Here is a 17,457-nt window from a genome sequence, read left to right as displayed (position 1 = left end):
GCAACCAAATCGAAATATTCCAATTACAATTTAGAATCGAAATTCGATATTTAGAGTTTATTAAAATCGTGAACCGGAACAGATGGTTCATGTTCCGAATTGAAAAAATAAAATACATTTATTGTTGAATTTAGACTATTTTAAAATAAAAAATAAAATTTTAAAATAAAGACGGTTCAAAATCGCGAATCAGATCCGGAACCGCCGGTTAACGGTTTAAGATTCAATTTTTTTGATACATAATTTTAATAAATTGACATTTAAATATTGGGTTCTAGATCTGAATTATAACCGTAAACTATTAATTCGATTGCTTTAGTATCCGGTTCAATTCAAACGGAACCATGATCATCCCTACGTATACGCAATAATTTGTTGGAGTAGTAAAATAAATAAAATGTTTACTTTAAGGGTATAAATGTCAATTTAATATATCAGGGGGGAAAAAGCACCACTTTTAGAATAATTGAGGGGGCTAATGTGCTTACTTAAATAATTGAAGGGGAAAAAGTGCTATAAGTATATAACTCAGGGGTAAAAAGTGTCATTTTCCTTATATTTAATATCGTTAATTTAAGAAACTTTCCTTAGCTGGTATTGTTTGAAGATAGACAATAGTATTGATTGATTAGAAATTTAGAATCCTAAAGATTATATAGAACGCGTGGAGTCGTAAAATCTGGTACAGAAGGCCCGCACAACGTACAACGCGCTTGAAGCCTGCTCCACTGTGTCTCTGAAACAGTCAACCCAGCAAAAAGCCGCCATTATTGGATTCATTAAAAGCTTGTTTTTACAGCAGTAAAGAAGAAAGACCAAGAACTAACCAGTAAAGTTCCATTCTTTCGTTTTACATGTTCATATTCCCAAGAAAAAAGCCACTGACAGACGAGCAAAATTAAAATTAAAATTATTATTTTGTTTTTTACCTTATATTTACTGTAATTAATTACGGAGGGAGTAATTTTTTTGTATGGTTATCCCATAAAAGCGGTTGGTTTTAGCACAGCGAGATGTCGTCAAGCAAACATAAACCAAATTCTTCGTCCGGGGCCTCTTCCATGTCGATTTCTAGCATCCAAGGTCAACTTCTCGAAGTTACCGGTAAATTATTATCCTTTTTTCATTCAATTCTCTCGTTCTCTCCGTCGGATTTTGATTTCTGAATTTGCGTTTTGGGGGAATTGCAGTCGTTTCTTGTCAAAAGTTGAAGGACACAGAATGGATCTCCAGGCAAGATCCCTATGTCTGCCTTGAATATGCTAGCACAAAGTTCCGGACGCGTACCTGTACTGGTACTCCATTCATCGTTGCCGTGGTTCTGAATAATGATTCTGCGTGTTTCTGGATTTATGTGAAATTGTTGAATTTGTGTTTGTGTAGATGGGGGGAAAAGCCCTACCTTCCAAGAAAAATTCGTGTTTTCAATGATTGAAGGCTTGAGGGAGCTGAATGTTGTTGTCTGGAATAGCAATACAATTACCTACGACGATTTCATTGGCAGTGGAAAGTAATGAATCCCATTATTCATTTCTCATTCAATTGTTTAGTTAGTAAGTTTGAGGTTTTATCTGTGTCTTCTTCACTGAGAATATTCATCACTGGATGGTAATTGTTGTTTTAGGGTTATACTCCACAGAGTTCTCTCTCAAGGCTATGATGATAGCTCTTGGCCACTCCAAACAAAGACTGGCAGGTAAATTGATTAAAGCTTCTACTCTCTTCTAGTTTTCTTTAAGAAATATCCATGTCTCTGTGCGTTTGTGTATTTCTATTCGTGTGCTAAATCTGTGGGGACATTCGATGCCTATGAAGTATTTTGGGGCGTTTATGTAGTGCTTGGTTGAATGAAGTACTTATGTATTATGGACTGTGATTTAGCACCGAGGTTAAATGTGTGAATGTATGGCTGGACTTTTCACCTTGCCCATCATTGACTACAAATATATGATAGTTATGGGGAAGGGGTGGTTAGAAGGTCTTTCTTTCTTAGTGTTGTTGTTTCGAGATTCTGGTAAGAGTTTCGACAATTAAAATTGGTAATCATGAACTCAAGCACTTGTGGGTGGTAATGTAATCAGAAATCAAGCATGTACCTTTTTACTTCGATTCCCTCTCAAGTCTTTTCCAATGGCTATACTCTGACGAGGGGGAATGTTCATAATCTCCACTTTCTCTGAGGTTGAGATATCATTTTAGAAATGTGTATATCTCGTTGAGCTAAATTTGGTTCCATATGTCTTTGCAGTGTCCTTGAAGTCATGTTGTGTTTTTTCTTTTTAACTCTGGGGTCTTATTTTCCAGCACACTGGAACAATATACCTGAAACTGATTAATACAAATATCAAGGGAACTGTTTTCCGTGAGAATCTGACAACAGTATGTCATTCATATGCCTCTTTGAGCATTATAGTTGGCATGCTGGAATCACTCGTTTAGGACATTCTGTTTATTTCAACTCTAAGAGTGGTTTTTGGCATCTCAAGTATCACAATTCTTTTCTTATATCTGTGGTTTCATGATTAGTAGGTGCCTATGGTCTAGTTCTGCTGCTAGTGGTTTTGCAATGACTACACAATTTCATTGTTTATAATTCGAGTCATTTTTGGTTTTCAAGTTTATGTTCGTGAGCGGTAAGTGGATGTCTTTATAATCTGTTCAGCCCACCACTAGGATAGTGTGATGTTACCACATTCGGAGGATTTTTGGCAGGCTTGGTTGAATGGCAGAGTTTTCTAAACTGAAAAGTTGGGGATCATTTTCATGCAAGTGTTTCATTTGCCACTTTATCTTTTTTAATATAGAGCAATATGTATAGAAACAATACGGTGAACTGAACTACTGAAGATTGTATGTACCACCACATTTAACATCGAGAGCCCTTATTATTTTTTTGCTTCAAACAGAAATGCAGGAGAAGTTCGGCTGATAATGCACTATGCAAATGCTAATGTGAGCAAGCCTTCATGTTTTGCGTTATAATTGTTTTATCCCAATTGACATTTGTGACTCACTTGTGCTCCTCTGCTATTAATTTCAGAAGCCGGCAACAAGCTACGCTCCATCTGCTCCTCCCTATATTCCACCACCGGCACCACAAGCAACTCTCCATTCTGCCCCACCGCCACATATGGCCTCCTATCCAATGCCTTCCCCTTATCCAACACCATCTCCGTACTCAACACATCCTTATCCAGCACCGTCTCCTTACTCTTCATACCCTCCTCAGCCAGCCGCCTATCCTCCACCTCCTCAACCGGGTGCTTACCCACCGCCTTACACAACACCTTCGGCATATCCTCCCCCATCATATCCACCACACATGTACGACGCATCGTATTACCCCCCAGGTACCTTAACATATTGCATTATTATCTGTAGTTTGATTTGCATTCTTCAGCTGCAGCTAATTTTTGCAACTTTCTAACAGGTCATTATCCCGGAACCTACCCTCCACCCCCGCATTACTGAGAGGAAAGTCGTCATGCATGTTTGAATCAAGTTTGTAGATGTACAAAGTTGTTGGGTGGCAAGTATATTCATCTAATTAACTTCTCAGATGCTTGTGGTTACATGTTTCATAGTAGTTGGTTGATGAAACTGTGGATATGCTGTAGTTTCCCTGCTCAAAAGAGAAGCAAGATATACATATATCCTTTGGGCAGTCTTTTGAAACCAAGTTTGTTGGGTTTTATTATGTATTTGTTCAGGAATTTTCATTGGCAGCCAAGTTTCTTAAGGAATATCTATCTTGATTCACTATGCACCATGCAAAACATATTGTTTAATGTATGATTGGAGGATTGGACCAACAATATAAATACAGATTTGAACATATGGGATTATAATTATAATCATTTCAGCCACCACCTAATTTCACTTGATATTGACTTGTCATGGGTCAAATGAGAATGCTTTCGGTGTTCCACTTTCATCTACCATCTTTCTCACTGTCACTTTCATCTACCATCATTTTATTTTTTTGTTCAATCTATATGCCTAATCCGTTATCTAGTGAATTTACATCCTATTGTGATAAAAACAAGAGATATTAAGCCTCCCATAGTCATTATTCAAAGTCTACTATGTTATTTGATGGAATGAATGGGATATATATTAATGTATTATGGGTTAAACACGTAGTACTAATCTTAATTATTATATTATGTGCGCAAGTAAAGTAATTAGTGGCGCGACGACATTAATTCTGGCGATATGGTCCTACGTAGTATCTAACAAACAGTAGTTGTACAAAATTAAAAGTGGGAGAAGAAATGATTGAATGCATTTCAAAAAGGCAACATGGTCCGCGGCTATTCTGGACTGAATCTCCACACACAAACATTATCGGTCTTCTTGAGAGCGGTGGCCCCATTTTGACTTTCGAACAGAATTATGCATGCAAACAGCTGTATGCATGCATATCTCTCTCTTTGCTTAGTTTCAACTGTTTCTTGTTTCTTTTTCAATTTGATAATAATATAATTAAGGACACAATTACGCTAATAAACGAGGCATTATCACCTGAATTATTGTTTTCCGTAACTACCTTACTACCTTAGCTTGCTGGGTTTTTTCCTTGTCGGGCGTTTTGGCTGCCCACATGCCCGCACTATCAAACTCTTCAACCATGGCAATTATATCCAGTCACCCCACATCTTATGAAACTGTACTCATTTCGTTGTTTGAATATTAGTTGAGGAAATGGAATATTCTAACTATCTTTGTGAACTTGATAAAAGACTAATTATTATTTTTATAAAAACAAATAATTAAAGAAGTTGGTTAGGGCTTAAAAGGATTGTGTATGTATGTTCTCGGTGACAAACTTCAAGCCTTCAACCCTATTTTCAGTTAGGTGGTAGACACAAGTCTCCTATCCTTGTTCTTAGTTAAGTCATAAGTGACAAATAATAAGTCCTCGCGTAATAGAGCGATGACCCGAGAGCCCTGACATTAAGTAGAAATTTGTCTAGTTAGCCCATTTTAGAGTGGACTTCGAGCAGGTATCCTTTGGGACCATCCTCGACCAAGGAACTTAGACATGGACAAGCGTGGCTGACATTTAATATAACACTTGGAATTACTTATTTTGTCATTATTTTAGCCATTAAGTATTGATGTCACATTCTTTTTTTTTTTCCCTAAAAAACATAGTAATTCTCACATTGAGCTTCACTATATTTTAATTTGTACTTGACTTAAAGGACATTCGTTAGTTTACATTGGACCGATCACAATAAAACTAACAAAGAGTAGTATTGATATGATTCCTGATTCACATAAAGATCGTAACATTAACACATTTATTATTTAGGATTATATGTAACTGATAAATTTTGGTTCAATTAATCGAGATTTATTTGGATATAAAGAAAACCCAATTATCATGACTATGTGGTCTAATGATACTCGGGTTGGATTTCCATTTGGAAGGTTACGAGTTTGAGCCTCAGTGGAGACGTTATTGGTTCTTTGTGTCTCAGTAGGTTGAGAAAGTACAATGTAATAGGGCCAGTAACATTTAAAAAAAAAAAAAAAAAACCAATTGAAACAAATTTTCAACTACTAATAATTAGTGCCACCAAACGTAAAAGATCAGAGGCGGTTGGCGTGAGGGAGTAGTAAACTTTTTTTCCTCTTTTTTTCTCCCAAAAAATTGAATCTTGAATCCCGAAGACTCCTCACACCGCAGCTTGACAAAACATTTGGAATGATGTAAATCACAGTCAATCACTTAATAGATAAGACTAAACTTCAATGTGCACAAAAAATATGTCAATTTTAAACATAATTCTCACACTGCCACAGCCGTCGAAGTTCTAAAATTGTTTTATTATAGTTATCTTGCCAACCAGCCATTGCCAATATTGCCTTTGGTTGGTGCCGCAGGATACTTAACTTGGAAATGGTATAACAGGCTGTATGCATTTGAGAAAGCGACATTATTAATATAATAATTGGTTAATGGACCGACCTTAGTTATATTAGCTAGGAAGATGGAATTAATTATTATTGTTATTATTTTATTGCTGAGTTCCATTATATGCTCCTACTATTTTCTTAGGACAACTATTATTGTAACTAGGGCGATTATTATTCTTTATTATTTCTTATTAGTCCTCATTATATTATATTATACATCTCTATGACAAGAAATTTAACAACCAAATGCATAGGATATTAACTTAGCAGGTAAAAATATTAGAATGGACCACCAATTATAATGATTTCATTATTTTAGTTATTAACTTTCAATTTCATTTAATATTTTTCTCTATTTTTTTTAGTATTACTGTCTCTGTTACAATTTAATATCTATTTATAACTACTTTTTCAATTTACTGAAAAATCTACTGAAACACAAAGAATCAATACTGCGTCCACTGGAAATCGAACCTATGGCCTTCAATTCGGGAGAGCCACTTCGTGCCGCTAGTTTGTATGTATGTTAATTCTCCATGTGGACTATTTTGTTCAATTTGTACCTATTTTATTTGTCTGAATAACTAAAATAGTTCCAAATTTGATAATAATTACATTAAAGATGAAATGGGAAGTCAAGGATATATATCAAAATAGTGAAATTCATATACTCAAAGGATTAGTTTGATAATTTAATCTTTACATAACTAAAAAGAGGAAATTTCAAATTTGGTCCTATGACTATAGGGGTCTAATTAATTTCGGTCCTTGACTTTTAAAAGTGTCAATTTAGTACCTTAACTATGTGATTTTTGTCAATTTTGGTCACTCCGGTCAAATTACCGACCAAATTTCGCCAAAAAATTTTAATTGTTAAAATAATGAGGGTATTTTGATTATTTCACGTCTCTTTTCATCTTCCCAGGCGAGTTCATCCCTTCCTCTCCTGTTTCCGTCGAATGAAATGAACTAAGATAATGAGGAAAGGAGGCTTGATGATATTAAAGATAGGATTTACAGGGAGAAAGAACGTCGAAAACGGGAGAGAAAGGGATGGACTCGCCGGAGAATAAGAAAAGAGGCGTGAAATGACCAAAATACCCTTATTATTTTAATTATTAAAATTTTCCAGAAAAATTTAACCGACAATTTGGTCGGAGTGACTAAAATTGACAAAAATTACATAGTTAAGGTACTAAATTAACACTTTTGAAAATTAGAGACTAAAATTAAGAATACCCCTAAAGTCATATGGCCAAAATTGAAATTTCCTCTAACTAAAAACACCAGAGTACCAAACAATACATGTATGAACGGGCTTGCTACTTGCACGAATCATTAAGAGTATAATATCTTTTTTGACTCACTTTTTAAGGAGATTCGGTCAATCAGTCCCTATTATTCGTAAACGTTACAGACATGATTAGATAATATTATTTCTCGTGATTCAAGTAATCAAGTATAAATTTCTTTGACGGAGGGTAGGAGCATGCAGGATGAGAGGGATTTCGTATTTTGTGGGGTATGGAAATATCATGCAATAAATACGCGGTTACAACTATATTCTACAAACAAACATCGAGTGGCACGCGATTAACTTCATGGACACTGGATCTGGTCTAACTTAATAATGAAACATTATCACGGGCTGCAAAGCCTTAACACTAAACATGATTAAATCATTAAAATATTTTCAAACATCTAATGATCTTTGCCCCCACAAAGACCAAATTCGCTGTCCTAACGGCCCCACACCCCAGACATGATAATGAAGAAATAAACCATAGTGACTCAACAATCTCTTAAATTGAGGATTAGTACGATGTGTCAGTCTAGAGTTGTCAAAACGAGTTGGCCTGTCACATGTTGGGGAAGAAACGAGCCGGGCTCGAGCCGGCCCGTTTCAAATTCATGTTGGGATTTTTTTACCCAACCGTCTAACCCACTTTCCACCCCAGGTCAGATGGGCCGGGCCCAAAACGGGCCGGGTTGAAAAAAAAAATGTTTGCATGACCTGTCAAGAACTCAGGTTAGACGGGCTAAAATCAGTAGGTTGGACTCGTTTTGACGGCTCTAGGTGTCATAAGGAACCCACCACGTACATTTGACGCAACTATCAAACTATAATTATCCAATTTCAATCATAATTTGGTGTAACTATGACATTTTGACCACTAGTCTTTGTTAATAATCTGTCACCTATAAAACAAATAAGCTACTCATGTGTGCAACATCTAATGATCATGCATGCATGCATGCCTGTCTACTACCTATCTGTACCACTGTTATGCGTCTGTGCTATCACTGCCAAAACTCGATGAACATATACATGTCGAGTGTGAAAGAGGTTCCACTTTTCCCAACAGTCTCTCTGCTTCCTCCATATATCCACCATTTTAAACCCATTTTTTGTGACATTTAATATTAAATGTTTTGTCAAACATAGTCACTCACATTATTATTTACGGCTACATATGTAATAGCGTTTAATGAATAATGTTATAATAATACTTGTTAAGACACAGCTGGTCATGCATTATGATCACGTCTGCAGTTACACAAAAAGTAATATCATTAATGGAACCTGGCCCCAAGATTACCGTAATTAGATATAATTTTATGATTCTTGACAAATAATATTACAACATAAATGAATTATATATATATCATCGTAATTTAGAATAATTTATACTATATTATTATAATATATTATATATTATTATAATTAAAAAGGAAAATGAAAATTTTCGTTTCCCAAAGATATTGTTGTCATTGCTTATAAAATGACTATTTTAAATTCAATCTAAATAAGATTTAGTGACAAAAAAAAAAGATATTTAAAGGACGAAAAATGATAATGAGTATTGTTGAGCATATAATCATTAATGTACCATTCAACTATCAGGTTAGCCCTTTAGTTGAGATGGAGAACATGTTTAAATTTTGTTTCAACTTTTAAATTGTTACAATTCGGGGCCCAAGTTAACCAAATTTTGAAAGTTGAAGGACCATGTGTGGTAAACTTAAGACCAGGGTTGTAAAAATCCCGCCTAGGCACTGGGCGCCCATAGGCCGTGGCGATTTCCGCCCTAGGCTCCCGCCTAGGAGACCGGCCGCCTAGGCGCCCGCCTAGCGCCTAATTCAGTCGCCTAGCGCCTAACTCGTCCGATTACACCGAGTTAACTCGTCAATTTCTGTCGAGTTAACCCGACCAACTCGACCTTGCTAATTTTTTTCATTTATATGACAAATACATATAATATGACATATATACACTTGTAGACTAGTTTGATACTTTCAATCTTTGGATGATTGAAGTATTTGGGTATTTCATTTGAGTTTTTATTTTTCTAATATTCTTTTGATGTTATGACTTATGAATTGTCATTATGTCATTTATTTGGATGTGTTATTTGATTGAATGTTGAAAACAGCCTCATTAAAATTGTCAAATTGCAAGTCTGCTACTGTTTTTTTCGCGACCGCCTAGGCGCCGACTAGGCCGCTTAGGCGCTAGGCGCTGCCCGGGCGCCCGACTAGCGCCCAGCGCCTACTGCAACCATGCTTAAGACTAAACATGACTAAATCATTATACTCGGAGGATCTCATATGACATTAACTCTGTTTTTTGGTTTTCAATGTTATAACATGTTGCCATATTTTTATTGTGGTGTAATACATAAATATGAAAGGATATCCCCAAGAGAATATATGGGCACAAAGTGAAAAAGAAAAAGAGAAGAGAAGAAAAATAAAAAGAAAAGAAAAGTAGGAGGGGTGGGGGGTTGCAAAAGCAAAGCAAAGCCCCCAAGCAAAAATCATGTATATATCTTCTCCTTCCAGTATTGAGTCTTCCACTCTTTCCAGTTCCCAACCTTGAAAGAAAGGACAAGCGTGACATACCATTCTGATAAAATCTCCTCTTTTCTTTCTTTATCTCTCTCCCTCTCTTTTTTTTATTTATAGAGGACCGAGTCTTTCACTCTATTCTCTCCTTGATTGACTCTTCCACACCCCCATTTCTGCTGCACAAAACCAGAGGGGAAAGAAAAAAAAAAAAAAAAAAAAGAGAGAATATTATTGAGGAAGAAAATGGGGAAAAAGACTAGTCTTAATCCTCTCACTTTTCTTTTCTGCTTTGTTGTTTCCGTATAATGACCAGCCTACATTTGCCTCTTCTTCTTGGAAGAAGATGGATGCCGGTTGGCCATTAACGTCGTTAGATGCTCTTTACTGCGAGGAAGAACGATGCGGGGAGGTTTTGGACTGGGACAGTGAAGGGTCCGAGGTTTCTGAGATTACGAGGAAGGAGGATTCCCCTGCTTTGTTCTTGTTGGATCAGGATTTGTTGTGGGAAGACGATGAGCTTCTCGCCCTTTTCTCTAAAGAATTAGAGACCCGTTTGATGTTCGAGGCGTCTCTGTCGCTTCCTCGTACCCAGGCTGTCCGGTGGATCCTTAAGGTGAATGCCCATTACGGATTCTCACCGTTAACTTCCATCCTCGCCGTTAACTATCTCGACAGGTTCCTCTCCGGCATCGAGTACCAGGAAGACAAGCCATGGATGATTCAACTTGCCGCCGTCGCCTGCGTTTCCTTGGCTGCAAAAGTCGAGGAAACCCATGTTCCCCTGCTTCTCGACTTTCAAGTAAACATTATATTCCACGAGCAATTTTCCCCTTCATTTGATCGCTGTTTTGAAACATTCTTGATTTTCCGGTGGCAGGTGGAGGATGCTGAGTTCGTGTTCGACGCCAAAACCATACAGAAAATGGAGCTCCTCGTGCTGTCCACCCTGAAATGGCGGATGAATCCGGTGACGCCGCTATCGTTTCTCGATCACATCACGCGCCGCCTCGGGCTCAAGAACCATCTCCACTGGGAATTCTTCACCAAATGCGAAAGCCTCATTCTGTCTTTCATGCCTGGTAGTTAATTATATCTCTCGTTGACCCAAATTATTACAGTCCTTTTTGTTCGGTGTAATTAACAAAATCTACGTTTTCCATTATTATTTAATAATGTCCCAGATTCAAGATTCGTACGTTTTCTGCCGTCTGTGCTGGCCACTGCCACCATGCTTCACGTTATTCATCAACTTGAACCCAGCAACGCAGTTGACCACCAAAACCAGCTTCTGGGTGTTCTCAAAATCAATAAGGTCTGTAAGTTTCCGACATTTCATTCATTTTTTCAGATACTGGAACTGTGATGATTGTTCAATGAGAATGCGTGACTATATTCTTGTTAAAGATTGAATTTTTTTTTTCCCCTTCATTTCGGGTATGTGAAGTGTGAATAGGGATCCGACAGGGCCACTAGATTCAACGTTGGCCCAGAAAAAAACAAACAAAATATTACAAACAACATTAAATAAGTGTTAATTAGTGCCCAACAACTTCCCTTAACATTTGCCTTTCTTGTTTTCTTGACGACACTTTAACTTAGGTACAGACAGAAGCAAATTGACTAAAAACTGCTCTCTTTTTCTGGTGTTTTTCATTCTTTTTTTAGTTATGAGATAAATTTAAGGTTGTTCATAGCTGACCGACTCAAATCAATACGTCTAATAAGTTGTTTGCACTAAGAATCTAACTTAAAACTTTATGGTTACAGGAGAAAGTGAATGATTGTTACGAGCTGATCAAAGAGGTGTCAAGCACTGCTTCAAACAAGCGGAGTTACAATCCGAGCAGCCCCAGCGCGGTGGTTGACGCGGTGTTGAGCTGCGGCGAAAGCTCCAACGATTCGTGGGGATCGGAGACGCCGGCGCCGGAGCACCGCCGGCCGCTCTACAAGAGACGGAGAGTTGAGGAGCAGCAGATGAGGCTGCCGCCATTGATGACCAGAGTGTTCGTGGACGCCGTTGCCAGCCCGCGTTAAAGCCAAAGTTTAAGCTCTCCTCAATTTTAATTTTGTTATTATATATTATTATTATGTCGCGATGGTGATGGGCTCGGTGGTCGGAGAAAAGGAGGCGGTTGCGCCGCCGCACCGCCGCGGTGGTTATTTTTCCCTCTTACCTCTTACCACCCTGCCTGGCCTACCTCAAGTCCCTTTCATGCATCCTCTTTCTGGACATATTTTTATATTATTATTACCGTTTACTATTGTTATGATAAAAATAATTTTAAAAAATGTTATTTAATTTATCTGGATTTTTGGGAGCATTCTCATTTGTCAATCTACCGTAGATTTCTTCTTTAAATGCTTTTTCGTTCTTGAATATTTGGTTTGGTAGGTATGATTTTGACTACTGGGATCGGTACTAGTATAAATCAAGTATAAAAACGAAAATTGTTTGGTGAACTCTTTTGGGAATGTTCACTATTTCACCGGTGAAATAACATTGAATAGCTGCTCACATGAGAAGCTCAATTGGTCACATCGTTAAAAATTGATGATAATAACTTGAGATTGAGTCTTATTAGCGACAGTGTGAGACTAGCCTTTCAAAGTGAGGGGCTCTTTGTGCACAGTAAGTAAATGTTTAGCTTCTTTAATTAGTTGATTTATCATAATTTACATCTTCTCAGATGTTCTGTCAGGTCAGAACATGAGAGTCCTTAGAATTCGAGATTCAACTTTTTAGGAACAAAAAAAATAATGTTGAATAGTATAAATAATATTAAATGAATTGTAATATATACTTTATTATTTATAACATTCAATATGATTAGATGATAGAATAAAGGGTATAATATATTTGTAATTTTAACAAAATTAAGAGAATTGTATATTATTTGAGGGGTGAGGACTATGTGCTCTGTGCTCGTCCTTGGCCCTGACCACTATCCTTGTCTTTGGCCAAGTGTTTGGCATTGACACGGTCAACTTGAAATCAGAAGATGCATTTTCTCATCTGTGAAAAGTGAAACTTGGATAAAAAAATTTAACCTTATTTTGTGGGAAAAATAAATTACTTTACAAATAATTTGTGATTTTTTTTTTTAAATAAGAAAAGCCAAGGGTATAATTGAGAGAAAAAATGCTATTTTAAAAATAAATTAGAGACAAAATTTATCATTTCCTTAATTTTATTTGAAGTAGGTTAATTATAATAATCAGCTTAATAATATGAATAATACGGCAATATAAAAGGAAGATATAGTGTAAGCTTGCAAAGGGAGGGACAAAGTACAATTGATTGGACAATTCACCATTTATTTTCTTCATTATTCTTAGGCAAGAATTCTAATAACTTAAAATTAGTCTAGTCTAAACATAAAAACTTAATATATCATTACAGTTTGGTGTTTTAATAATTTGGAGAGGTATTCTTTTTTTTATTTTTTGTAAAAATCACGACAGAAATTTGTAACCAATTATCTAAGAGCGTATATTAGATAAACTTTATTAATGAGTAATAGACTATAAGTTACAAAGTACAAATAAACTATAAAAAAAAAATTATGTGACAAACTTAATTAAAAAATTATTATTAAAAATTAAACTCGCTTCTAATCCGAAAATAATGCTTTACACATTCAATTACTTTTTTCGAGATATTTTGTAGAGGTTTTTGGAGTTTGGTTGATAGGAGGAAGTCAGACTCTCTGCATGGGAGACTGTTGATTTCAGAAGGAAAGTTTGTTTGATTGCTTTGACCTCTCGCTACACGTTAATCTTTTTATTCATTAAACAATCAATTATTGTACTCCCGTCATAATTGGTTAATGCGGAAACGGTATATATATATATATATATATATATATATATATATATATATATATATATAAAAGAGTACATGTACTTCCTAATTTTATTCCTTAAATTTTACTTACTGATGTGACGAATTCTGATAAGTATTTCTTTCATGTGAGTCCCAATACCAGTGTCTACATCAAAGGTTTTGTGTGTGGGACTGTGGGAGTATAAAACGGGAGTACATGTAGTATTTGTCATATATAAATGGTTCCCGTGTGATTGGCCTTCTTAGGTGTAGTTGCTTATGTGCATGGTTTTTCTTCTTAAGATGCGTGGTTTGTGTGTTTAAGGTGCATCAGTATTGAAACTTAAAGTGCGTTAACTAAAGCTTTATGTGTGTAGTTTTCCTTCTTAATGTGTGTTGTTTTTCTTCCTAAGGTTTGCGATTTGTATGCTTAAGGTGCGTCAGTTGTTGAACTTAAGTACGCCATTTTAAAACTTTAGGTGAGTGGTTTGTGTTCTTAATTTCCTTTGTTTGTGTGCTTAAGGTGCGTGGTTTGTGTACTTAAAATGCACCATTTTAAAATTTTAGGTGTATGGTTTGTTTTGTTTTAATTTGTTTGTGTGCTTAAGGTGCCTGATTTGTGTATTTAACATGCGTCATTTAAATGTTTAAAGTGCGTCAACCGCACGAAAAACTATATCTACACCTGAATCTTTCAACAATTGACACACCTTAAATATTTTATTCCTAATTATTATTATATTTTCTAGTATAAGTATTACATTTAATTTTGACCTAACCCGTCTCATGAACGAAGATCCCTAAGACGAGCTCACTCAAGTTTTTGTCTTGTTTAAAGAATGTAGTAACGTCCTACAAACGCCAAGTCGCATGATTATTGGACTTTGCGGCACCAGTATGATGAAACAAAAAGAAATTAAAAACAAAAAGAGAAGAAAAGAAAAAGGTCATTATCGTCATTTAATTGCGTGGTGGACAACATCATCACAACAGTAATCTTTCTTGGTTTCTTTCCAAGGTAGAGAGACCTAAAGCGAAAAAGGGCTTTGCCACTGTTTGGTGACATTATTATTATTATTATTATTATTATTATTATTATTATTATTACTGATTTTAATATAATGTAAGTAACTGTTCATAACTATTTTTTCAATCTATTAAAATATAAAAAATCATTACCGCTCTCACTAAGGTTCAACCCATGACTTCTTATGAGGGTCATATGAAAAGAATTTTTTTTTGTTTTTTTTTGTTTTTGTTTTTTTATAACGAGAGAAATCTATAATACTATTAGAGGGTAAGGATGTAAATTATTAAATTAGGTAAACTCTATTATTATTCTATAATAACATAAATTATATATGAGAGGTAAGTGGTAAGCCACACTAGAAGATTCAATATAATAGGCTCAATTGAAAGAATTACCATCAATATCTATCCGTAATTGCTTATTTTTTACACGTGCAAACAAATATGTAAACAAAAACAATTACCTCCTTTATCTACAAAAGAATTACCATAGTGAAATAAACATAAAATATACAAAAACAATATTTAATGGGAGTAGATGGTACTATGCAAGAAGGGACAAGCTAAGTAAAATTTTAATACTGTAATGGGGAAGTCCAAAAACAATACAAAAGAACAAATTTGGAATGGGATTTTGAAAATGGTTTGTGGGGGGACAAAATCTTTGATTTTTATGGGAGATGTTTTGGGGCCCACTTTTGTTCCTCAACATCAACATAATATAAGAGTAATATTTTTTTAAGTTACAAGAAAAATATTTTACTATTATCGGATGGTATACATTAAATAAATGTTTTAGATAAATTATATTAAAAAATTATGTATAAATGAATTTGACTAAAAATAATATTAACAAGAATTAAATTTGTGAAATACAAAAATTATAATTTATATACTTGATCATCTTTTATGGGACAACATAATATAATCCTTTGGTTTTGAGGTTGGAACCCAATTTCATTTGGTATCATAAAACAGCATTACATGATGCGTGCTAGCAAGTGATCATCATTGGTGATGATTTCTCCACACACACAAAAAGGTGTTTATGTTTTTTCAACTCTCCAAATATGATGAGGTCAATTCTTCCCCACAGACCAATTATTGCAGAATAATACGTATTACTTTATATATACAACCAACAATGTCAATATCAAAAAATAATAAGTGTATAGTAATAAAATTTCAGCCACTTATTCTAACAGGGCGTTTGGTTGGAGAAGGGAAATTACGTGGGAAATGAATTGCAATTCCATGGGGATGAATTAGTAGGAATAAAGTGAGAATTTAAATTTCAATGTTTGGTTTACAAGAACAGAATTACTGGAAATTTCAATTCCAATGTTTGGTATACATGAGAATTGAAAAGGAATAAGTAGTATAAAGTCCAACATGTCCATTGTTATTGTCAGTAATTAATTTTGGGTTAAAAAAGAAAGGGGTAATTTTAACTCATCACTATCTTTTTTTTCTTCCTAAATTCTCAAGAATTAAAATCCCAGGGGGGCATGAGATTTTAATTCCATGAAAATGGAGGAATTGCAATTCCTTTCAACCAAACAAGGAAATTTTGAGGCCTTTAGAATTATGTGGGAATTAAGTGGGAAGTGAATTTAAATTCCCTTCAACCAAATGCCCTGTAATTGTTTAAGAGAATAAATGAAAATATCGAGTATGACATACTAATATTAAAGTCCAAACTCTTACCTAAGTACTTGTATGATACTTTTTAAGAGTTTTTTTTTTTTCCTTCTCATTTTTGGTCACTCGATTATAATACCCCTCCTAAATTAGGTTCTTAACTCTCAAGATTTCTAATTTTGGTGCATAACTATTCAATTGTTTTCATATTTGGTCTCTCGTTCAATTTGCCAGCCAACCTAACCCAAAAAAGTTTTAAAAAAAAACAGGTACTGACAAGTCGAGCTGTGTGTGTTTTTCCCTGACTTCAGTTCCCTAGCAAATTGAATGAGGAATCAAAAACTAAAAAACAAGATACTGAAAAGTCAAAAGATGTGTTTTGTGTGTGTGTGTGTTTTTTTTTTTTTTTTTTTCGGTTTAAGTTGGCCAGCAATTTGAATGAAGAGCCAAATGTATAAGTAATTGAATAATTATGTACTAAAACTGAAAAAAAAAATTATAATTAAGAGCTTAATTTTGAAGGGGTATCATAGTCAAGCTAAGAGACCAAAAGTGACAACAAAAAAAAATTATTTTAAAATTGTATGTATGGTAAATGGAACAACATATTAAAAATAAATTGAATAATTGATATATATAATATACAAAACTTGTTGTGGTGTACATATTCTGATCTGGGATTTTGGTGATCTTTCTTGACCTCATCTGTGATGTGCATCCCATCCGCTGGCGGAGTGTTATTGTTAGTTGCATTAATAAAGCAAAAATGGATTCACAGCAAATCTTCCTTTCACCATAAAGCGTTAATGTAATTCCCCTTTAATGGCTTCCATTCCCGCCTTTACTCCCCACCAGCTGTAAAGCTGAGGCAACACCAAAAGCCGGGGCCCATGCCTTGTACCCTCTTTCCGCCTTCCATCTCCCTTCTCCAATTTTATTATACACTCTATTACGAGGATTCTCAAATTCTACTCCATCAATTATACTTTCTGATGTGATAAGTATAGATAAGACACTTTTATATTGTGGGTTCAAAAAAACTTTTGATCTTTATTTTTAAATTTTTATTTCATGATGTGGTAATATATGATAAGATTTTTGCATTCAGCATTGATGGATCCACGGTGGGGTCAGCTGCCCCTACCCACTCTCTTTATATATATTATTATATCTATAGGCCTCTTGTATAT

The 17,457-nt window shown here is 35.1% G+C and overlaps 2 protein-coding genes across 3 annotated transcripts; both read left to right on the top strand.

Annotated features, from left to right (window-relative positions):
• Positions 1–693: 693 nt before the first annotated feature.
• Positions 694–3,761, top strand: LOC109165126 (leucine-rich repeat extensin-like protein 3). 2 transcript variants are annotated; one of them, XM_019313763.1, is made up of 8 exons: positions 694–801; positions 992–1,104; positions 1,191–1,295; positions 1,384–1,510; positions 1,625–1,696; positions 2,907–2,952; positions 3,041–3,350; positions 3,431–3,761. In XM_019313763.1, exons 2-8 carry the CDS (start codon positions 1,014–1,016, stop codon positions 3,469–3,471), a joined length of 792 nt encoding a protein of 263 aa, XP_019169308.1. In that variant the 5' UTR covers positions 694–801; positions 992–1,013; the 3' UTR covers positions 3,472–3,761. The 2 variants fall into 2 exon arrangements, with proteins under 2 accessions (XP_019169308.1, XP_019169307.1); XM_019313762.1 differs by having other exon boundaries at positions 695–804; positions 987–1,104.
• A 6,036-nt stretch (positions 3,762–9,797) lies between these two features.
• LOC109165123 (cyclin-D3-1-like) lies at positions 9,798–12,075 on the top strand. The gene is made up of 4 exons (XM_019313753.1): positions 9,798–10,573; positions 10,652–10,853; positions 10,956–11,086; positions 11,542–12,075. The coding sequence occupies exons 1-4, from the start codon at positions 10,118–10,120 to the stop codon at positions 11,806–11,808; spliced, it is 1,056 nt and encodes a 351-aa protein (XP_019169298.1). The 5' UTR covers positions 9,798–10,117; the 3' UTR covers positions 11,809–12,075.
• The last annotated feature ends 5,382 nt before the right edge of the window (positions 12,076–17,457 follow it).

Source organism: Ipomoea nil, unplaced genomic scaffold (genome assembly GCF_001879475.1).
Source record: "Ipomoea nil cultivar Tokyo-kokei standard unplaced genomic scaffold, Asagao_1.1 scaffold3069, whole genome shotgun sequence".
NCBI lineage: Eukaryota > Viridiplantae > Streptophyta > Magnoliopsida > Solanales > Convolvulaceae > Ipomoea > Ipomoea nil.
This window is presented reverse-complemented; position numbering and strand designations above follow the sequence as displayed.

What these genes read in the sequence shown, in the direction of transcription:
- LOC109165123 (XM_019313753.1), top strand. Translation starts at nt 10,118, where the DNA reads ATGGATGCCGGTTGGCCATTAACGTCGTTAGATGCTCTTTACTGCGAG. An exon ending in CCCTGCTTCTCGACTTTCAA is followed by an intron (nt 10,574 to 10,651) that starts GTAAACATTATA and finishes TTCCGGTGGCAG; the next exon opens with GTGGAGGATGCTGAGTTCGT. An exon ending in CATTCTGTCTTTCATGCCTG is followed by an intron (nt 10,854 to 10,955) that starts GTAGTTAATTAT and finishes ATAATGTCCCAG; the next exon opens with ATTCAAGATTCGTACGTTTT.
- LOC109165126 (XM_019313763.1), top strand. Translation starts at nt 1,014, where the DNA reads ATGTCGTCAAGCAAACATAAACCAAATTCTTCGTCCGGGGCCTCTTCC. An exon ending in TGCACTATGCAAATGCTAAT is followed by an intron (nt 2,953 to 3,040) that starts GTGAGCAAGCCT and finishes TATTAATTTCAG; the next exon opens with AAGCCGGCAACAAGCTACGC. An exon ending in CGCATCGTATTACCCCCCAG is followed by an intron (nt 3,351 to 3,430) that starts GTACCTTAACAT and finishes ACTTTCTAACAG; the next exon opens with GTCATTATCCCGGAACCTAC.